General features: G+C 48.2%; 2 protein-coding genes across 2 annotated transcripts in view; one reads left to right on the top strand and one right to left on the bottom strand.

Moving 5' to 3' along the window:
* The first annotated feature begins 2,532 nt into the window (after positions 1 to 2,532).
* Positions 2,533 to 10,167, top strand: purab (purine-rich element binding protein Ab). The gene has a single exon (XM_060062201.1). The coding sequence runs from the start codon at positions 2,603 to 2,605 to the stop codon at positions 3,446 to 3,448; it is 846 nt and encodes a 281-aa protein (XP_059918184.1). The 5' UTR covers positions 2,533 to 2,602; the 3' UTR covers positions 3,449 to 10,167.
* A 1,269-nt stretch (positions 10,168 to 11,436) lies between these two features.
* Positions 11,437 to 20,000, bottom strand: part of psd2 (pleckstrin and Sec7 domain containing 2) — a 39,406-nt gene continuing 30,842 nt past the window's right edge. The window contains 2 exon segments of the mRNA XM_060062200.1: positions 11,437 to 14,410; positions 17,775 to 17,918. Of these exon segments, the coding sequence (XP_059918183.1) occupies positions 14,180 to 14,410; positions 17,775 to 17,918 (375 nt within the window). The 3' untranslated portion in view covers positions 11,437 to 14,179.

The following is a 20,000-nucleotide window of genomic DNA, read 5'->3' on the forward strand; positions in this document are numbered from 1 at the left end:
GCGTTGCCAGATTGGGCCAGATTGGCGGAAAACGGACCCAATCTGGCAACACTGTCGACGTGGTTTAGGTTTTTCTTTCCTGGAGGCTGCTGTGTGGAGCTACGGGTCGCGCGGCGGATCAATACTACCTTCAGGGACGCCGCCGCTGTCCGTGGTGCTGAAACCTATCGACTGCGGAAGGGTCTGAATGGGAGACGCTAAATGGGCTGAGACTCAAGGATGGAAACAATGACTCATCGACGAGCCTACACTTCTATTGTGTTTAGATTGTGACTCAAGCCAGAACATTAACACTGGAATTGTGTCTAAAGTTCAATAGAAAACAATAATAATAAACGTGTCTAATGGCCTTTTGCTCGTCACGCTACCCATTAATCATCTGCCATCTGCCCATCGGTTCATTCACTTTTAAGTGGACTAATTAAAGTTAAACCAGCCTAAGGAAGCCAGCCACCATAAGGTGGCCGCTATGGTGATCTGAGGACATCATCCCTGAACCATGACATGACGTCATTAAATACTCACTCGGTTTGGAGCCTATATCCAAAGCCTGATAACCCGCGCACAGTGAGTGTTTGTTGGGTGGAGGGTCTCCAGAGAAAGAGCGCTGCCCCCTACTGGTCAGGACACAGACACACATTCCTCTCAAACATCTCACCTCAGTACATGACAGCATGTAGAGAAATATGTAATCATGTATTCCTTGCGGAAGCCTTCTATCCTGTAGTGCTTGTTTGACTTTTATTCGTTTTAAAGTATAACGAAAAACCTTTATGTTTTACAACGTGGTTATGTTGGGTATTTCTTCTGTCATTATATATAAGTGTACAGGTTATTATTACCTAATCATCAGTTATTAGTTATTCAATTCATTCATTAATTTGCTCACTTTTGATTAATTAATAAAGCTCATTAACAATATGTTTCCTTTGCATACAAACACACACAAAGGCAGGCGTCATGAATCAGAAAAAACGAATAATCACACACGTACTGATTCACTTTGTCCGTATTACCCATCAGGTTACCTGGAGCTGTTCTTCAATATATCTTTTATCTTCAGCATTCAACTTTAATCTAAATACAATCTTTGTGTATTAACATATTCAGAGGTGACATCTGTCTAAATGGGCAATTTAATGTATGTAATATTGTAATAATAATTAATAATATTCCTATTTAGATCCTTATGATTGCACATTCGTTCTTGCTATTGTCCATTTTTATATTTGTACATTATTTACTTTGAGATAATCTAATTATCTTAAACTGTTCAACTGGATACCTTACACCCTGCCTCACCCTGGTCTGCCTCACACTTCAACTGCTCATCATCACGGTGGGCCTGTATGGCATTCACACTCAATATACGGTTGCATACAGACACCTTCACTGTCACATACTGACACTATCATTGTTATAGAATGATCGTATCATTGTACTATTATTGTCATAAACCGATGCTATCATTGTCATATAATGACATTATCAATGTCCTAATGACATTATCATTGCACCAATTAAAATTAAATATGTGCCAATGGAAAGGTAAGTTATTTTGAGCTTTTGTCTCTGCTTTTAGCTTTAGTTGTATCTCTGCGTTGGTCTCTCCATTTTGTCACCGTGGTGCTGAACCATTCCATGCCTGCTAAAAGCACACAAACATCTACTTTGATGTGAGACCTCAACCTAGCCGGAACCTCAGATAACCCTCACCATTTTGTAAAGAAATGGCTCTGAGCGCATGCTGAATTCATTCCACCTAAGGACAGGGTTTTGCAGCCTGTGGCGTTGTGGAACCTCAGTGATTGAACTAAAGTTGCTCAACAAACTTACATTGTGGCTAATTAGCCTTCTAGTTTAATCCAGTCGTCTCACTTCTTTCAGTTAATAAAGCAGAAATTAGCCATCTAGTTTTTGTTCTAATTAATAAACGGTTCAAGAGGCCAACCCTGCACAAAAAAAACAATGTTCAGAATATGCAACGGTTGTTGTAAAGGCTTTCATTACTGCACGGAGCAGACTCAGATCAGTGTGTGCTCTGTGATGGCATGGGAACTATTCGCTTATTCTGGTTTTTGGTTTGTATACATAGAAAATTGCAGGTTTATTTTCATTAAATATATGTTCCAAGGTATCCAGCACTCATGTAGGTTTAATCTCCAAACACCTGCATTCATGAGCTCCTATTTTGCATAATAGTTGAAAGTATAAAAATAAATATGTCTATATGTCTTTATGTATGTATATGTGTCTATAAGTCCACATGGCCATAAGTATTTATGTGTGATTGCCTATATATATATATATATATATATATATATATATATATATATATGTCTCTATATGTCTATATGTCTATAAGTCTATATGCCTTCTCGTATCACACACAACGTTAAAGGCAGCAAGACGCGTGTGTTTTGAACGCACCCCGCTGCTCCAGCGGACTATAACCCATTACAGTAGCGGTTTTCATTTTTTCTAATTCTTAGTTCTCATCTGAGCCCCGAGTCTCGCGATAGAGCGGCGGAGTGGTTTGACAGGCAGTCGAGGTTGCAGCAGGCAGAGGGAGACGGTGGAAGGTAAGCAGGGAGGCAGCATCATGGCGGACAGAGACAGTGGCAGTGACCACGGAGGGCCCGCGGCAGGCCCCGGCTCGCTGCCTCCGGGCGCGATGGGCGCCGTGTCGCGTCTGCAGCACGACACCGAAGAGCTCGCCTCGAAGCGCGTCGACATCCAGAACAAGCGCTTCTACCTGGACGTGAAGCAGAATGCTAAAGGCCGCTTCCTAAAGATAGCCGAGGTCGGGGCTGGGGGAAATAAGAGCCGCCTCACTCTCTCCATGTCTGTGGCCGTGGAGTTCCGCGATTATCTCGGCGACTTTATCGAACATTACGCCCAGCTAGGCCCGAGCAACCCGGACATTGTGCAGGATGAGCCTCGACGCGCGCTCAAGAGCGAATTTCTGGTACGGGAGAATCGGAAATATTACATGGATCTGAAAGAGAACCAGAGGGGGCGGTTCCTCAGGATCCGACAGACCGTTAATCGGGGGCCCGGATTGGGAAGCGCACAAGGCCAGACCATCGCTCTACCGGCCCAGGGGCTGATCGAGTTCCGCGACGCTTTGGCCAAACTCATCGACGACTACGGGGTAGACGAAGAGCCGGCGGAGCTGCCCGAGGGCACCTCGTTGACGGTCGACAACAAGCGCTTCTTCTTCGACGTGGGCTCCAATAAATACGGCGTCTTCATGCGGGTCAGCGAGGTGAAGCCCACCTACCGGAACTCCATCACGGTGCCGTGCAAAGTGTGGTCCAAATTCGGCAACACCTTCTGTAAGTACGCGGACGAGATGAGGAAGATCCAGGAGAGGAGTAGAGAGAAGCGCGCCTCCGAGCTGCTCCCCGAGGGGCCGCACGGGGGCGACGAGGGAGACGACGACTGACGCGGAGCCGCACGCGGCGGCGGAGGCGGAAAAGAAGAAGAAGAAGAAGAAGAAGAAGAAGAAGAAGAAGAAGAAGAAGAAGAAGAAGAAGAAGAGCGAAAAGAGATGATGAAAAAATACATGAACCACGCAAACAAAAAACTGAACTTAAAGAAAAATAACAGACTTTAACTGTAAAATAGAGACGAGAGAATTCCAAGGGAATCACCCCCACCATCACCACCACCAACAACACTACCACCATCCCCCCCCCACCCTCCCCCTCTCTCCCATCTCCCCCCCCCCCCCCCCCCCCCCCACAACCTCCACAGACATGGCAGCGCCTCGGCTGTCACCTCCTCGCGCATTGTACTGGACGCCCCCCCCCCCCCTCCCCACTGACCGACCGTGCTGCTACCAAGACTCACCTGTAAGATATGAACTGTTGTTTTTACCTACTTGATCTAAACGTGAAAATGAACTGAGTGTATCGACCACACCACAGATTTTGCACACCTTCGAAGCTATTTCGAATCAAATGATTTTCAAAATGGTAAAAAAAAAAAAGATGATGATAATAATAATAGAGAGCTATATTAAGATTTAAAAACAAAAAACGAAACCAGATATATATCTATTAATACAGAGGATACCGAAATAACTACAACAAATTACGGTCTTAAAGTATAAAGTTTAAAGAGTATTTGACATCAGCACAAAGAGAATATATATTGTGGACTTTCTAAAAACCAAAATTCAAACAACAGATGCGAAGTTTATTATATTCGTAGCCTAGAATAAAGATGAGCGCTTAAAGAGTGTGACAGGCGCACCACAGGCTTATTAACGCTCAGCATGCAGAGATTCATGTCTGAATAGACCTTTTAGTAAGATAGGCTTTAGTCTTTATTTTAACCCAAGAGTAGCTGGCTAACGGCATCCTTTTGTCCATGCTATTATGGGATTGGTTAGAAATCAAACGACTAGCCTGTGTTGCGTGTGAATGAACGGGATTCGTGTATCTCTGTGCGCTACTATTCAGCATCCGATCTCGTGTCACCATGTCCATATAAACTTAATGAAAAAAGTGCTAACTTAGATGTACTAATTATGATTTTGTGAATCAGCAGTTAAAAAAAAAAAAATCATTTTTAAAATGCCCACGTTTTCTGCGGGTAAAATACTTCTCCTTTTCCCCTTCTGGAAGGATGGGGATGCGAAACGATACGGCCCACCTGTGGGAGCGCCAGGCGCGGAAAACAAAACAAAAAGTTGCGTTAGCGCAGCGCGCGTCCAAGGCATCCTCTCTGACGTCATTACAACTCGGTGCCTTATACACTCCACTCGTTTACGTGTCCTCACGTGGTCCGTACGTTTCATTTATGAGCGGCGTAGGCCAGGAAGTGCGAGGCTGTGTTTGACGCTTGTTGCGTGCCGGCCCCCATCTTCTTCGCATTTAAACGACGTGAACACACTGGGAGGCTTCCCAGCTGTGATAAGGAGTGAAACGGAGGCGGTTTCTGCCCTGTTCAGGACAGCCCCAGGAGGATGAGGCCAGGCCGAGGCTGTGGGGGGGCCTGTGGGGTGTGTAGGCCTGCATGGCACCAGGTGGGACCACCGCGGTGACACCAGCTGAGGGGGGAGGGGGGGGGGGGGGGGGGCGTGGGGCACCACCGGCACCCTAGCGTTAAAAGCGGTCGCCGGCCCGGGGTTGGATGAGGACATCCGTCAGAGTGGAGGTAGATGCTGCATAGAGAGCCAGGCCAGGCCACGGAGAGAGCCAGGCTAGGCCCTGTAGAGAGGCAAGGCCCTCCACACCGAGAACCCCGCTGTGGTAAAGACGTGTGTCCCCTGAGAGCCAGGGCCCAGGCAGTATCTCTCTCCTTATGGTGCTACAGCCCCTTGATAGTTCCCAGGGGGCCCTCGCCTGTCACTTTTGCATTATTATTATTCTGAATATTATTATTATAAAGGTTATGCTTTTTGTTGTCCTCAAAAGTTGTATACACATTTGATTGCCCAGTGTAGTGACGTGTCGGGCTCCTTCTCTCCCTCTCGCTCGGGCGGCGGGGGGGTCCACTGGCTGAGGCTGGACGTTTCTTACTAGTGTGCAATATTGTGTACGTGCCAATAGTGGCATTGTATCACATGTATAGACTCTTATTAAAACATATATGTAAAAAAAGATGTATAGGCTATGTGATCGATAGATATTTGAGAAGCATGACAACGAGGTTGATAATTCTGCATCATATTACCGAAATGTGAAGTCTTTCTCCTGAGGCACTTGCTCTTATGTGGGAGTTCATCCTATAGCGAAAGAAAAAACGTCAAAAAAATAACTTGTCTGAGTGATGGTGAGGTGGGCTGCCTCGTCTGTTCTCGGTGTAGACTAGTCTCAGTGTTTTGCGTTTCCCCTCCCCTGTAGAATTACCCCCTGGGCAAAAAAGCAAGGTCAAGCCCAGTCCACGTCTCTTTCTTGGACACTTTACACACTGAGCAGAGAGTTTAGGAAGACCCTCCATTATGTCTCCTATGTCACGTTCTCTGTAACGGCATAACAGTGGAGCATCATGGGACTTTGAGTCCCTGTCCTTGGCTAGCACGCACACAGACACACAGACGCGTGCGCGCGTGACACGGCAACACATTAAAATGTAATGCCCCCTCTCCCTTCCCATGGCCTCTCTCCGCTAACAGCGAGTATCCACTGGTGAATATTGAATACAGCGTTATAGAATTGCCCTCTTTAACAAACAGAAAACAACGGCCGTGCGTGGCCAGAGGAAGACAGTCTTCCTGTGTGCGGGCTTTGTGCGGGGCGGTTGTTAGCAGGTGAGGCTGAGAGGCAGCCCTTTGAGTCGGGCTGTCTCTCCGCCTGCGTCAGGGCCCGAGGACAGCTCAGCGGTGGCAACGGCGGGTCACTGAGTTCGTTGTTCGCTTTCCTTTTTTTTCTCTCCTTTATTTTCTCCCCTTCCCGCTCGGAGGGGGCGCGCTCCTTCCAGTGCTGCTGATCGCTCTCTCGATCGAAAGGCCCGCCCGGTGAAATTGTGTTCATAAAACACAAACGCATTTCCATTTTGATTTGGATAATCCCCACGACGACTCACTCCTTTACGTAGCAACAGCACCTAACAGACTCGGCAGAATATTCCTTTGGCTTCGACCCGGTTGACCTCAAACCGTTTGTCTGCGCATTAGTTAACAATCAGCGAGGGCGCAGAGTGAGCTGCTAACTTCCCCCTATCAGGTTTATTTAAAGTAGGCTGGATTAGATAGGTCTTATACCAGCCAGGCACAGCCAGACCGATCACCAGAAAGTGACCTGCCACCAGCCGGGGAGAGGCGGAGAGGGACAGACAGATCCAGACGCCTGGGTGGGTGTGTGTGTGTGTGTGTGTGTGTGTGTGTGTGTGTGTGTGTGTGTGTGTGTGTGTGTGTGTGTGTGTGTGTGTGTGTGTGTGTGTGTGTGTGTGTGTGTGTGTGTGTGTGTGTGTGTGTGTGTGTGTGTGTGTGTGTGTGTGTGTGTGTGTGTGTGTGTGTGTGTGTAAAAGGCCCCAGCAGGTAGACAGCCCTATTAATGTTACTGAAAAGCCCAGGCGCTGTCTGCCCTGCCAGAGAACCTGTGCCAGTGCACATCTGGGGCTAAAACAGAAACAAAATGCCCTAATCCGATCCTCCTCATTCTCCCTCTGTTTCTCTCCCTTCTCCATCTTTCTATAAACTTGATTTATTCCCGATGGAGCTCGGCTGTTTTGATGGAGCCAAGGAAATAGTTGGAGTGCGGGGGGGGGGGGGGGGGGGGTGGTTAGATCCCATCTGGCTGCAGCAGGGTGTTTCGGGGTCCAAAGTTTGTCTCAAGAGTGCTGCTGAAAGGCCCAGAGAAGCCTGGCACTGCACTGTGGACGGCAGCCCGAGTGTGTGGAGGAGGGTGGGATTAGTGGCTCAGTCGCTCCCCTAGTGGACCACCACGGCACTTCTATTTCCTCGTTACCTTATCCTGTCCTCGTTCCAGGAAGCGAAGAAAGGCAGTAACCTGGGCTTTGACGCGTCCCCACATCACGGGGCGGCGGGTTGTGATTGGGTCGGCCCTCGGATCTGCACATCCTCTGCTGATCCCAGGAAATAGTTCTCTGGCCTCACGTTGATTTGAAATGAAGCCTCCTGTAGGCCACACTAAGAACTGGAAATCAAAAAGAAAAGTCACGTTCCTCTTCTCTTTTCCCTTCTCCCCCATTGGCCAAATATAGTCTGCATCTGCTTATCGACTTCACTTTTTGCCTCACTCGAAAAGCACTTTTTTCCTTCCTCCCAAAGTTTCAAAAGGTTGTCTTTTCTCCTTGCAGAGAGTTATTAAAAGGGGTGAGGCTAAACAGGCTGTTACGTCTGTGACCACGACATGATGTCCACCGAATCATGCAAACTTCTTCAGTCATTTCGGGTCAGTGAGGTGGTGACTCTTGCACGTTACACTAAAGTGCGGGAAAATTCACACACAAGGTTGAGTGACAAAGAGCAGAGAGATCTCTTGTCGATCACATGACTACTGTCAGCTGTGTCACAGCTCTGTCAAGAGCGGAAAACAGAACAATCTTCTGGGCATATTCTTCACTAACATGTTTGACGAGAGCTTTCTTCCCAGACACTCATCCACACTCAGTGGGGCCTGCAAGGGTCTGGCTCTGCCAGATTAGAAACTACAAAGATGGCCGTGCATGCACTCGGGTGCATTTAAAAAAATAAGAGAATGATCGTTAAAATGGTGCAAACGAGATGCAGTCTAATCTAGACTATAGGAGTGTGCACAGAGTCCTACTTAAAATAAACCAGGAGGTGACCTTGCAGCCATGTTGCATAGGCCTACCCACAATGCACCCTGATCTGTATACAAGGATTCAAGTTCAAAATGGAAGGTTATTTTCTCACTTTCAGACGTGTTTGCTTTGAAATGTCAGTTATCAAGTGGTGCGGTGTCACCGCGGCTCGGAGCAGCATGAGCGCGGCAGAGGACACGCCGAAGGGAGGAGGCTGCGAATGACCTATTAAGCGTAATATAAGGCAATCGCGATAACTTCCAAGGCCCTAGTCAAAACCCCCTACTCTGCGACTATTTTTCCTTAGAACTGCTGTGCTTGCTACTACTCCTGTTGATGTGTGTTTCTTTTAATGATTTTGTCGGACACGCGTATGGTGATGCGAATCTGGTAACGGTCTTATCAATCAATGATCAAACCAGTCCTGGAAACGTTTTACTGGTCAAATATTGTTGCATGTGGTCCATGCACAAAACTAGTACTGTTGTCATGGCTACATTTGTAGGTGTGTTTGTGTGTGTGAGTGTGTGTGTGTGTGTGTGCGTGTGTGTCTATTGATCTGCTTATCATTGCAGTGTGCAACATGGGACTATTCATGGCTGATGTATCTGACTGTAATGTAACACATGTTCAAATCGAAATATCACCCTTCTGTCTGGCTTTGCTCTAGCAAACCCTTTCAGACGGCCGACTCCAAACAACCACAAGGTGTTCCACACACTGGCCCACCGCGCAAGTGCTGGCGATTTTCTATTTTGTTTGTTTTTGATTTCTTTTGAACCGGCCATTTACACTTCCAGATGCTCGCACAGCCAATCAGAGCCTCTGGTCCAAGCCAAGCACTCTATGACACATCAGAAACAATGGAGAGAATGCAGTGGTTGAGTTCCCCACGTCCTCCGTTTGCACAGATTATTATAACTAGGGTCCATCATGTTTGCAGACTGTATAGGCTACTGTTGTGTGTAGTAAAAAAAAAAAAAAGGAATGGTACCTGAAATGTTTTTGAAGACATTATGAATATGATGTTGGAAATTAATCCTGGAGCTGAAGGGGTGGGTTCCATGCACAAAAACCATATCCATGTCACCATATGGTCAGATCCCCTTACCATCCCCCATATGAAATGATATGTTGTATCTTTCAACAAATATTTTATCTGTGGCGTGTGTGTATATAAATATATATATATAAATATATATATATATATATATATGGTTTGTTATATATGATGCTCCTCCTTTCAAAAAATATACAATGTTAACAGGAAAAACATATTGCTGTTTTTTTCCTTCGTATTTTATACTTACAGAAAGCATTGAATAAAAAAATGGATAAATACTTGCACTTTAGATATATTAAGAAAAATTAAAAAATCTGCATATTATTTTTGATAGGGATCTCACATTCAAAGAGTATAAATTGCAGGCTTTGTGACTATTGCTGGACAGAGATGTACTGAGTTGTACTTATTGAAATATATTTTGTCTGTGTGTCAGAAGGGTTACTAAAGTAAATTGCATGATTAAGTAGTGCTACACCGATATTGTTCCTTTTTTCTTTTTCTTTTGGTAAAAACGTCTGAAAAACTGTGATAACAATCCTCTTGTATCATGTCCCCCCTCCTCTCCGCGCCCGGCCCCTGATCCCCCCACCTTCTAGAGTATTCCCCAGTGGAATACGGCCTTTTTCCCTGACATGAAGATGGTGCTTACTTTGGCTTTGACATCCAGCTCATCCTAAAACATCCTAACATCATTCTAACTGGCGTCATCACTCCTCATTTATTTCTGTTTATGTACTCTCACTACCTTATTAAATTTCCTTTGATGGCAAAGAAAGGCTGTGTTGTTTTGTACGTTGCTGTTTGTTTTGATGTTGAGGAAGCTGTCGTCTGAATAACCGCGCAATAAAGAGTCCATTCCACGTGTCCGTGTCTCTTCACCGCTGCACCGTCCGGCCCGCTTCAGAACCAAGGACTTCAAAGTCAAAGTTCAAGTCCAGATCCGATGTATGTTTGACCTTAATCAGGGTCATAGATGAACTCAGGTGAACCCAGGACTTTGTTGGGACAGTGCCTAGTGTAGCGCTAAGCATAGCCGCTAGCCGTTTAGCAGACACATTATCCAAAGCGACTAGGGGGGGGGTAAAGGCATCTTGCACCAGGTATAGGAACCAAACATGTGGGGTTTCCCTGGAGGTCATGCTGCTACGCTATTCTGCCCCAACCCACCCACTGAGAAACGAAACCCAAGGACACTCACAACTTAAGTCCCTTCTCCATGTCACGGCCCTATAGGCTTATAGTCTTCCATTGCTTTCTAATGTACCCCTGCCCTATTTTAAGCTGACTGAGGTGTATATAAGCTATCTTTAACCACACCTGACTACTGAACGTACACTGCTGCTATCCAGGCTCTTGGCAGTCTGGTTTCTATTGGTCTGCATTATTTTTATATATTTTGGAAGGTATGGCAGAGAGAGGGGGGCACATGCTTCAAAGGACCTTGGGTAGGAATCGAACCCGGTTCGCTGTGGTAAGGACTGGGCCTAAATGGTACGCGCTCTAACGGGACGCACCAGGCCTACATTATTGTGTGAGATATGTTAATGTAATCCCATATGAGTCAGATTGTCTCTCATGGATGGCTTTAGCCTTGATGTCAGTATGTTTCTGCTGGTCCACCCAGCTGTTGCACATTCCTTCCATGTGTCCATCACAACAACACAACTCATCAAATCTCACTTAAGTGTTAAGCCTTTCTGACATTGTGCTGATTGTGATGAAGTGCTAGGCTACAGAAACACACCTGAATCAGGTTATCCTGCTCCCTGTATATCATATTGAAGATCTATATATTATTGAAGAGGAAGTGCAATGGGTGCCGTAATGGGTTAGGTTAGTTAGGTTCTCTGTTCCTCTTCCTCCATCACACAGACCTCTGCAGGTTTTTATTTCCATTGTGATACAAAGGAGTACCAAATAGCCCTTCTGATTTATTTAATAAATAAATAAATACATTAGATGAGTAATTATAAAGAATCTCAGGCTAACATAACCTCAGATGATGATGAATTTCAGAGAGATTAATCGTGTCGTTTCGGCTCTTCCAGAGCCAGTGAGGAATCAATCAGGATAAACTTTCAGTTAAAACATTTGAGGCGGCAGAAATAAAGAAACACATCACAACCATGTGTATAAAAGCTTACTTTATGAAGCACGGACTACCCAGTAAATATGTCCTTTACATTAGTTCGGTATCCAGGCCGGAAACACATCGGATATACAAACAAATGGACAACCAAATAAAGAACAAAAAGTATGTTCAACGGTGACATCGAAGCGCCTTAGTTGTCATTTCCTTAAATAAACAAATCAACAGTTTCAATATTATTTTTTCGCTCACAATCTATGTTACAGCACAGGCCTACCCTAGCACGACAGCCAAAGTGACTACAAGGGGTGTATATATATATATGTACATATATATATATATTCTTACGAGTCCGCTTTAGAAAAGGGGAGAAGGTCCGTTCGGGAGATCTGGCGACTCTTCGACTGGAATATACAAACCATGTGGTCCAGCGACTCATCAGAATCCAGATGTAATGTTTATTCACCGTCCAATCCCCCCGCCTCAGAGAAGCCTAGAGTCGGAGGGTAAGTGCCATAGCTTCCACCAGGCCCAGGTGTCCAACTCCCTCTCCTGTCCATGGGGGCCAGTGGCAGGTGGGGAGGGGGGGGGGCTAGGGTTGGGGTAGAGGGGGCATAAGCTGAGCCGATCTACAGTTGTGTCAAAGCTATATTCATAAGAGAATCATACCTGTGTGTGTGTGTGTGTGTGTGTGTGCGTATGTAAAAGCGACGGTGATCAGTTAAGGTGCTTATCAATTGCAGTACCTTCAGACCCCAGCCCACCCCATCGCCTCTCGATCAGAAGAGGTCAGCTTCCAAACCGAAAACACTTTGAAAACCAGCTTGGTACAAAGAAACAAAAAAACAAGAAGAGACTCAATGTGTCCCAGGTCCCCCCTTTGTCTATAAAAGAGCTCCTTCCTCGTCAGAAGCAAAGGTCCGCCCTCCTCCTCCTCGCCATGATGAAGAGCTGGTGTCTGTGGTAACGCCGTCGGTGGATCCCCAGAGATAGGTCACCCTCGCCAGTCTGATCAGCAGGCCCGCTGCTAAACCAACCAACCAGACGACCGTAAAAAAACACCCGCTCCACGCCTTGACCTCTACACTCTGACGCCGTCGTAACGTCGCAAAATACCGCCAGCGAAACGCGGTCTGCACCCCAATGTCCTCGGACAAGACACTCTAATGAATAGACGTGTCCGACAGCGGTCTCCAAACGTCTCCGCACAGAAGGAGAAACACACCGGGTCTGTGGGGACTGACGGCGGTGAGGTCTTTCATCGTTTGATCAGCGAGTTGATTTGTGTTATGTAGCTGGCGGTAAACCATTTTACGTTTCTGTAAGAAGTCCTACTTCACACGTACACATGCTGAATAGAGGTTCAAACATGTCATCTTACAAAAGAATGAAACCCTGGTTCCCTGATGTTACCACCCTGTTCCGTCTGTAGAAACCCTGTCTCAACTGCAAGCACTTAATGGCATGCATACATGCAGTGTGTGCATTCTCTCTCAATCACACACACACACACGCAAAGATGTTTGCACACACAAAACCCACGGGGGCGTAAACAGAACACCCACACAAAACATCGCACATAAACACCATCCAGAAGCACACACTTTTGTCCGGGTTCAATCGTAGGCCTTCCACACGTGAGTTTCCTGTTCGATGAAGCTGAGCAGAGACCTCCAGGAAGTCTCAGGGGGTCTCTGGCCCACCCGGGGCTCAGCTGCTTCCTTCCTCCACGACGCTGACCACCGTGACCTACACAAAATAAAACAAGTCCACGGCAGAGGGATCTCTTTATCCAAATTAGAACCCACAGACCGCTCTGAGTCCCTGTCAGATTCACATGATTCTGGAGTCAGGAGTGAGAAGAGTAGAATGCATATTGCTGCTGTACATCAAGGCTGCAGAAACACAACCCCAGACGTTATGACAAAGCCACTCTGCAGGTCTGGGTCATTACATTGTGAGAACCAGGAACATTTCACAAGCTTCAACGACACGTTCTAAACAGTGGTATATAGAGTGCAGGTGATTTCAAGCAAGGCAGGAATGTGTGGCTGTGGCCAAAGATTGTTCTGGGTGGTTCATGTGCGTAAGGGTCAATCAAATAGAAGAGCCGGGACGCGTGAGCCAATCCGATCGCGGGTCGACAAAGTCTCCACGATATGAAATAAATAAATAAATAGGCTCCGCCCAGAAGGGGGGGGTCGTACTTCAATGTCCCGAAGTTCTTCCAGAGAGCAGCCATTGTTGTAGTTCTTTCATAAGATTGTTGACATCACGCAGTCACACACATACACACACCCACATGCACACACACACACACACACATTCACACGTGTTCACACACACACGCACGCACGTGGCCACACACAAGCAGGTGAGCGGGGACGAGACAAAATGCTACAGTTATTCGCTTGTGGTCTGTCCAAAATCCAAACATAAAAAAATATCGTAACTTAAATCTGCTTCTACAAAGAAGGGGGCAGAGGCTGCTGCACAAATAATACTGACGACGTGGTTTCAGACAGAGTTATAGATCCGCAGTGATCACGTGGGACATGCGTCCATAAGGGGAGGGGGGGGGGCTTCTCTTCAGACGATGGGGGGGGGGGAGCGTTCTTCATATTTTGCTCAGGGAGCATCACCGTGGAGACGGAGACTCCACGACGAAAGGTTGTTCATCCATGATGTCACTGCTCAGCGCTCATTTAACAGAGTGGGGGGGTTGGCCCTGATGATAATGATGATGGGGGAGGCGGAGGAGGAAGGTGGGACGGGGGGGCGGTTCAGCTCCGCTGCCCGGGGCCGGTGCGACCGGACGCGCGGCCGTTGGGGGGCCCCTGGGCGTGCTGGCTGATGGAGGGCGAGGACTGGGTCTTGCGGAGCAGGGCCCCCCCGGCGCGGGGCACCTCGGCCCCCGTGGCCAGCATCACGCTGGCCTCGATCTTCTCCAGGTCGTCCGTCTCCGCCCGCAGCTTGGCCTGCAGCAGCCCCATGTAGCTCTCGTAGCGCCCCTTCTGCTCACAGGGGGGGGGAGAGAACGGGGTGAGTGATGGGAGAGAGAGAGAGAGAGAGACAGAGAGACAGAGAAAGAGACCGGGGTTAGTGATGGGGGAGAGAGAGAGAGAGAGAGAGAGAGAGAGAGAGAGAGAGAGAGAGAGAGAGAGAGAGAGAGAGAGAGAGAGAGAGAGAGAGAGCGAGAGAGTGTGTGTGACCGGGGTTAGTGATGGGAGAGAGAGAGAGAGTGACCGGGGTTAGTGATGGGAGGGGGGGAGACCAGGGGGTTAGTGATGGGAGGGGGGGAGACCAGGGGGTTAGTGATGGGAGGGGGGGAGACCAGGGGGTTAGTGATGGGAGGGGGGGAGACCAGGGGGTTAGTGATGGGAGGGGGGGACACCAGGGGGTTAGTGATGGGAGGTGGGGAGACCAGGGGGTTAGTGATGGGAGGGGGGGACACCAGGGGGTTAGTGATGGGAGGGGGGGAGACCAGGGGGTTAGTGATGGGAGGGGGGGAGACCAGGGGGTTAGTGATGGGAGGGGGGGAGACCAGGGGGTTAGTGATGGGAGGGGGGGAGACCAGGGGGTTAGTGATGGGAGGGGGGGACACCAGGGGGTTAGTGATGGGAGGGGGGGAGACCAGGGGGTTAGTGATGGGAGGGGGGGAGACCAGGGGGTTAGTGATGGGAGGGGGGGAGACCAGGGGGTTAGTGATGGGAGGGGGGGAGACCAGGGGGTTAGTGATGGGAGGGGGGGACACCAGGGGGTTAGTGATGGGGGAGAGAGAGCCCTGATTCAGCTGATCTTGAGGTCTGACTAACTGGCCGATTTTTTTTTTTTAATTGACATGAACATAACGCCAATCCAAATGACTTGAATTTGATTTAATTTGATGGTATAATTTATCAATTGGGGCACTTTATATATGCATATAAAAAGATCTATAGCTATCTATAGATATTGATAGCTATAGATCTATATGTATATAGATCATAGATATGATATACCAACACAACCATCAGTGAACATCCCATGAACAAACTACAACTATCCCACTGACAAACAAGGAGACCATCAGAGACCATTACAGTGACAATCAGAGACCATCACAGACCATCAGTGACCATCAGTGACCATCACACAGACCATCAGTGACCATCACACAGACCATCACATAGACCATCACAGTGATCATCACAGACCGTCACAGTGACCATCACACAGACCATCACAGACCATCACAGTGACCATCACAGTGACCATCACAGACCGTCACAGTGACCATCACAGACCATCACAGTGACCATCAGTGACCATCACAGACCGTCACAGTGACCATCACACAGACCATCACAGACCATCACAGTGACCATCACAGACCGTCACAGTGACCATCACAGACCATCAGTGACCATCAGTGACCATCACAGACCGTCACAGTGACCATCACAGACCGTCACAGTGACCATCACAGACCATCAGTGACCATCAGTGACCATCACAGACCATCACAGTGACCATCACATAGACCATCACAGTGACCATCACAGACCATCACAGTGACCATCACAGTGACCATCACAGACCGTCACAGTGACCATCACAGACCGTCACAGTGACCATCACACAGACCATCACAGACCATCACAGTGACCATCACAGTGACCATCACAGACCGTCACAGTGACCATCACAGACCGTCACAGTGACCATCACAGACCATCACAGTGACCATCACAGACCGTCACAGTGACCATCACATAGACCATCACACAGACCATCACACAGACCATCACAGACCATCACAGTGACCATCACAGTGACCATCACAGACCGTCACAGTGACCATCACACAGACCATCACAGACCATCACAGTGACCATCAGTGACCATCAGTGACCATCACAGACCGTCACAGTGACCATCACAGACCATCAGTGACCATCAGTGACCATCACAGACCATCACAGACCATCAGTGACCATCAGTGACCATCACAGACCATCACAGTGACCATCAGTGACCATCACAGACCGTCACAGTGACCATCACAGACCGTCACAGTGACCATCACAGACCATCACAGTGACCATCAGTGACCATCACAGACCGTCACAGTGACCATCACACAGACCATCACAGACCATCACAGTGACCATCACAGACCGTCACAGTGACCATCACATAGACCATCACAGTGACCATCACAGACCATCAGTGACCATCAGTGACCATCACAGACCATCAGTGACCATCAGTGACCATCACAGACCATCACAGTGACCATCAGTGACCATCACAGACCGTCACAGTGACCATCACAGACCATCACAGACCGTCACAGTGACCATCACAGACCATCACAGACCATCACAGTGACCATCAGTGACCGTCACAGACCATCACAGTGACCATCAGTGACCATCACAGACCGTCACAGTGACCATCACAGACCATCACAGTGACCATCAGTGACCATCACAGACCATCACAGTGACCATCAGTGACCGTCACAGACCGTCACAGTGACCATCACAGACCGTCACAGACCGTCACAGTGACCATCACAGACCATCACAGACCATCACAGTGACCATCAGTGACCGTCACAGACCGTCACAGTGACCATCACAGACCATCACAGTGACCATCAGTGACCATCACAGACCATCACAGTGACCATCAGTGACCATCAGTGACCATCACAGACCGTCACAGTGACCATCACAGGGACAGTTGCACCAGCGATGCTCTACTGGTAGTGGATGAGGTGTCATACTTTATACATATTTATAAATAAATACACTACCGTTCAAAACAGTTTTTAGCTGTGCTAACATAATTGCACAAGGGTTTTCTAAACGTCCATTAGAGGAGCGATGGGTGCTGGAAATGGGCCTCGGTACACCAGTAGATATTCCATAAAAATGTTACCACATTAACAATGTCTAGACTGTATTTCTGATTGATTTAATGTTATCTTCATTGAAGACAATTCTAAGTGGGCCCAAACTTTTGAACGGTACTGTATAGATACATATATATGTGTGTGTGTGTTCTGTGTGAGGCGGCCCAGCGGCTCCAGACCTCGTAGGTGAGGTTGTGTGTGTGTGTGTGTGTGTGTGTGTGTGTGTGTGTGTGTGTGTGTGTGTGTGTGTGTGTGTGTGTGTGTGTGTGTGTGTGTGTGTGTGTGGGGGGGGCCCCGGCAGACCTCGTAGGTGAGGTTGTGTCTGTGTATGTGTGTGTGTGTGTATGTGTGGGAGGGGCCCCAGCAGACCTAATAGGTGAGGTTGTGTGTGTGTGTGTATGTGTATGTGTATGTGTATGTGTATGTGTATGTGTATGTGTGTGTGTGTGTGTGTGTGCGCGAGGGCCCCAGCAGACCTCGTAGGTGAGGTAGTGCTCCTTGATGCGGTACTCCTCCCAGGCGCGGCTCTTGGGGTCGGGGGAGGGCGGGCTCTTCCGGTGCTCCTCCAGCTCCTGGCTCATCTGCTGCAACTTGCTCTCGTGACTCAGCAGCTGCTCCTCCTGAGCCAATCACAGAAGCACAAAGTCAACTCAGCCCCCCTCCTAAAAACAGAGCCAATCGGATAGGACGTAATGAGGAAGTAGTGGGCGGGGCATAGCATCTCATGTCGGCTGTTCATTAGAGAGCAGTGAAGCAGACACTGGTTTGAATTGACATTCAGAGTGAAGCTTATTTCTACATATATGTAATTATAATGTATGAAAGGTGAACTGTGTATGGTTTTTCTATTGTTTTGTCAAAGAAAATGTGTCACACGGTAATGTTAGATAAAGCTTATGCCTGTGGAAGTGATTATTCTCTCATATTCTATTCTAATCCATTGTACTATACTATTCCATTATACACTGAGGTAAAGTAAAGACACTTGCTCGTGACACATAGTGATACACATTCCTCTATAAACTCTGACCTGTACCTATGTGTTCAAGTGGTCTGTCACACAGCTCACCACGTCAACGGCCAGAGGCGTCAAACACTCACACACAGCAGCGCGCAGTGTGGAGGAGGTGTCTCGGTGTACCGATGGTGGATTGTATCACGGTGGAGGTGGTGTCTTAGGGTGTGGGTGCTGTATCAGGGCGCAGGTGGTGAATTAGGGTGTTGTTTCAAGGTGGAGGTGGAGGTGGTGTCTTAGGATGTGGGTGCTGTATCAGGGCGCAGGTGGTGAATTAGGGTGTTGTTTCAAGGTGGAGGTGGAGGTGGTGTCTTAGGATGTGGGTGCTGTATCAGGGCGTAGGTGGTGAATTAGGGTGTTGTCTCAAGGAGGAGGTGGAGGTGGTGTCTTAGGATGTGGGTGCTGTATCAGGGCGCAGGTGGTGAATTAGGGTGTTGTCTCAAGGAGGAGGTGGAGGTGGTGTCTTAGGATGTGGGTGCTGTATCAGGGCGCAGGTGGTGAATTAGGGTGTTGCTTCAAGGGGGAGGTGGAGGTGGTGTCTTAGCGTGTAGATGGTGCATTAGGGTGCAAGTGGTGCACTCGGATGGTGTTTCAGGGAGGAGGTGGAGGTGGTGGATGTGGTGTATCTGTGTGGAGGTGGCGTATTGGGTTGATGATGGATGTGGGGTCTTAGTGTGCAGGTGGTGTACAAGGGGGGAGGTGAATTGGGGCAGGGTTTGAGGGAGGTGGTTGTGTTGGTGTATTAGTTTGAAAGTGGAGCATTATAGTTGCAGGTGGTGCAATACGGTGGTTTCAGGGTTAGGGTTCAAGGTGGAGGTGGTGTTCATGGCCTGGCTAGTGCTGTTCTGGGAAGAACAGCACTAGTACTGTTCTGGGTGGTGTATCTAGTGCTGTTCTGGGTGGTGTATCTAGTGCTGTTCTGGGTGGTGTAAGCAGTGCTGCTCTGGGTGGTGTTTCTAGTGCTGTTCTGGGTGGTGTATCTAGTGCTGCTCTGGGTGGTGTATCTACAGCTGTTCTGGGTGGTGTAAGCAGTGCTGCTCTGGGTGGTGTATCTAGTGCTGCTCTGGGTGGTGTTTCTAGTGCTGTTCTGGGTGGTGTTTCTATTGCTGTTCTGGGTGGTGTATCTACAGCTGTTCTGGGTGGTGTATCTAGTGCTGTTCTGGGTGGTGTATCTAGTGCTGCTCTGGGTGGTGTATCTACAGCTGTTCTGGGTGGTGTAAGCAGTGCTGCTCTGGGTGGTGTATCTAGTGCTGCTCTGGGTGGTGTTTCTAGTGCTGTTCTGGGTGGTGTTTCTATTGCTGTTCTGGGTGGTGTATCTACAGCTGTTCTGGGTGGTGTATCTAGTGCTGTTCTGGGTGGTGTATCTAGTGCTGCTCTGGGTGGTGTATCTAGTGCTGTTCTGGGTGGTGTATCTAGTGCTTTTCTGGGTGGTGTATCTAGTGCTGCTCTGGGTGGTGTATCTACAGCTGTTCTGGGTGGTGTATCTAGTGCTGTTCTTGGTGGTGTATCTAGTGCTGTTCTGGGTGGTGTAAGCAGTGCTGCTCTGGGTGGTGTTTCTAGTGCTGTTCTGGGTGGTGTATCTAGTGCTGTTCTTGGTGGTGTATCTAGTGCTGTTCTGGGTGGTGTATCTAGTGCTGTTCTGGGTGGTGTATCTAGTGCTGTTCTGGGTGGTGTATCTAGTGCTGTT

Source organism: Gadus macrocephalus, chromosome 10, assembly GCF_031168955.1.
Source record: "Gadus macrocephalus chromosome 10, ASM3116895v1".
NCBI classification, from domain to species: Eukaryota; Metazoa; Chordata; class Actinopteri; order Gadiformes; family Gadidae; genus Gadus; species Gadus macrocephalus.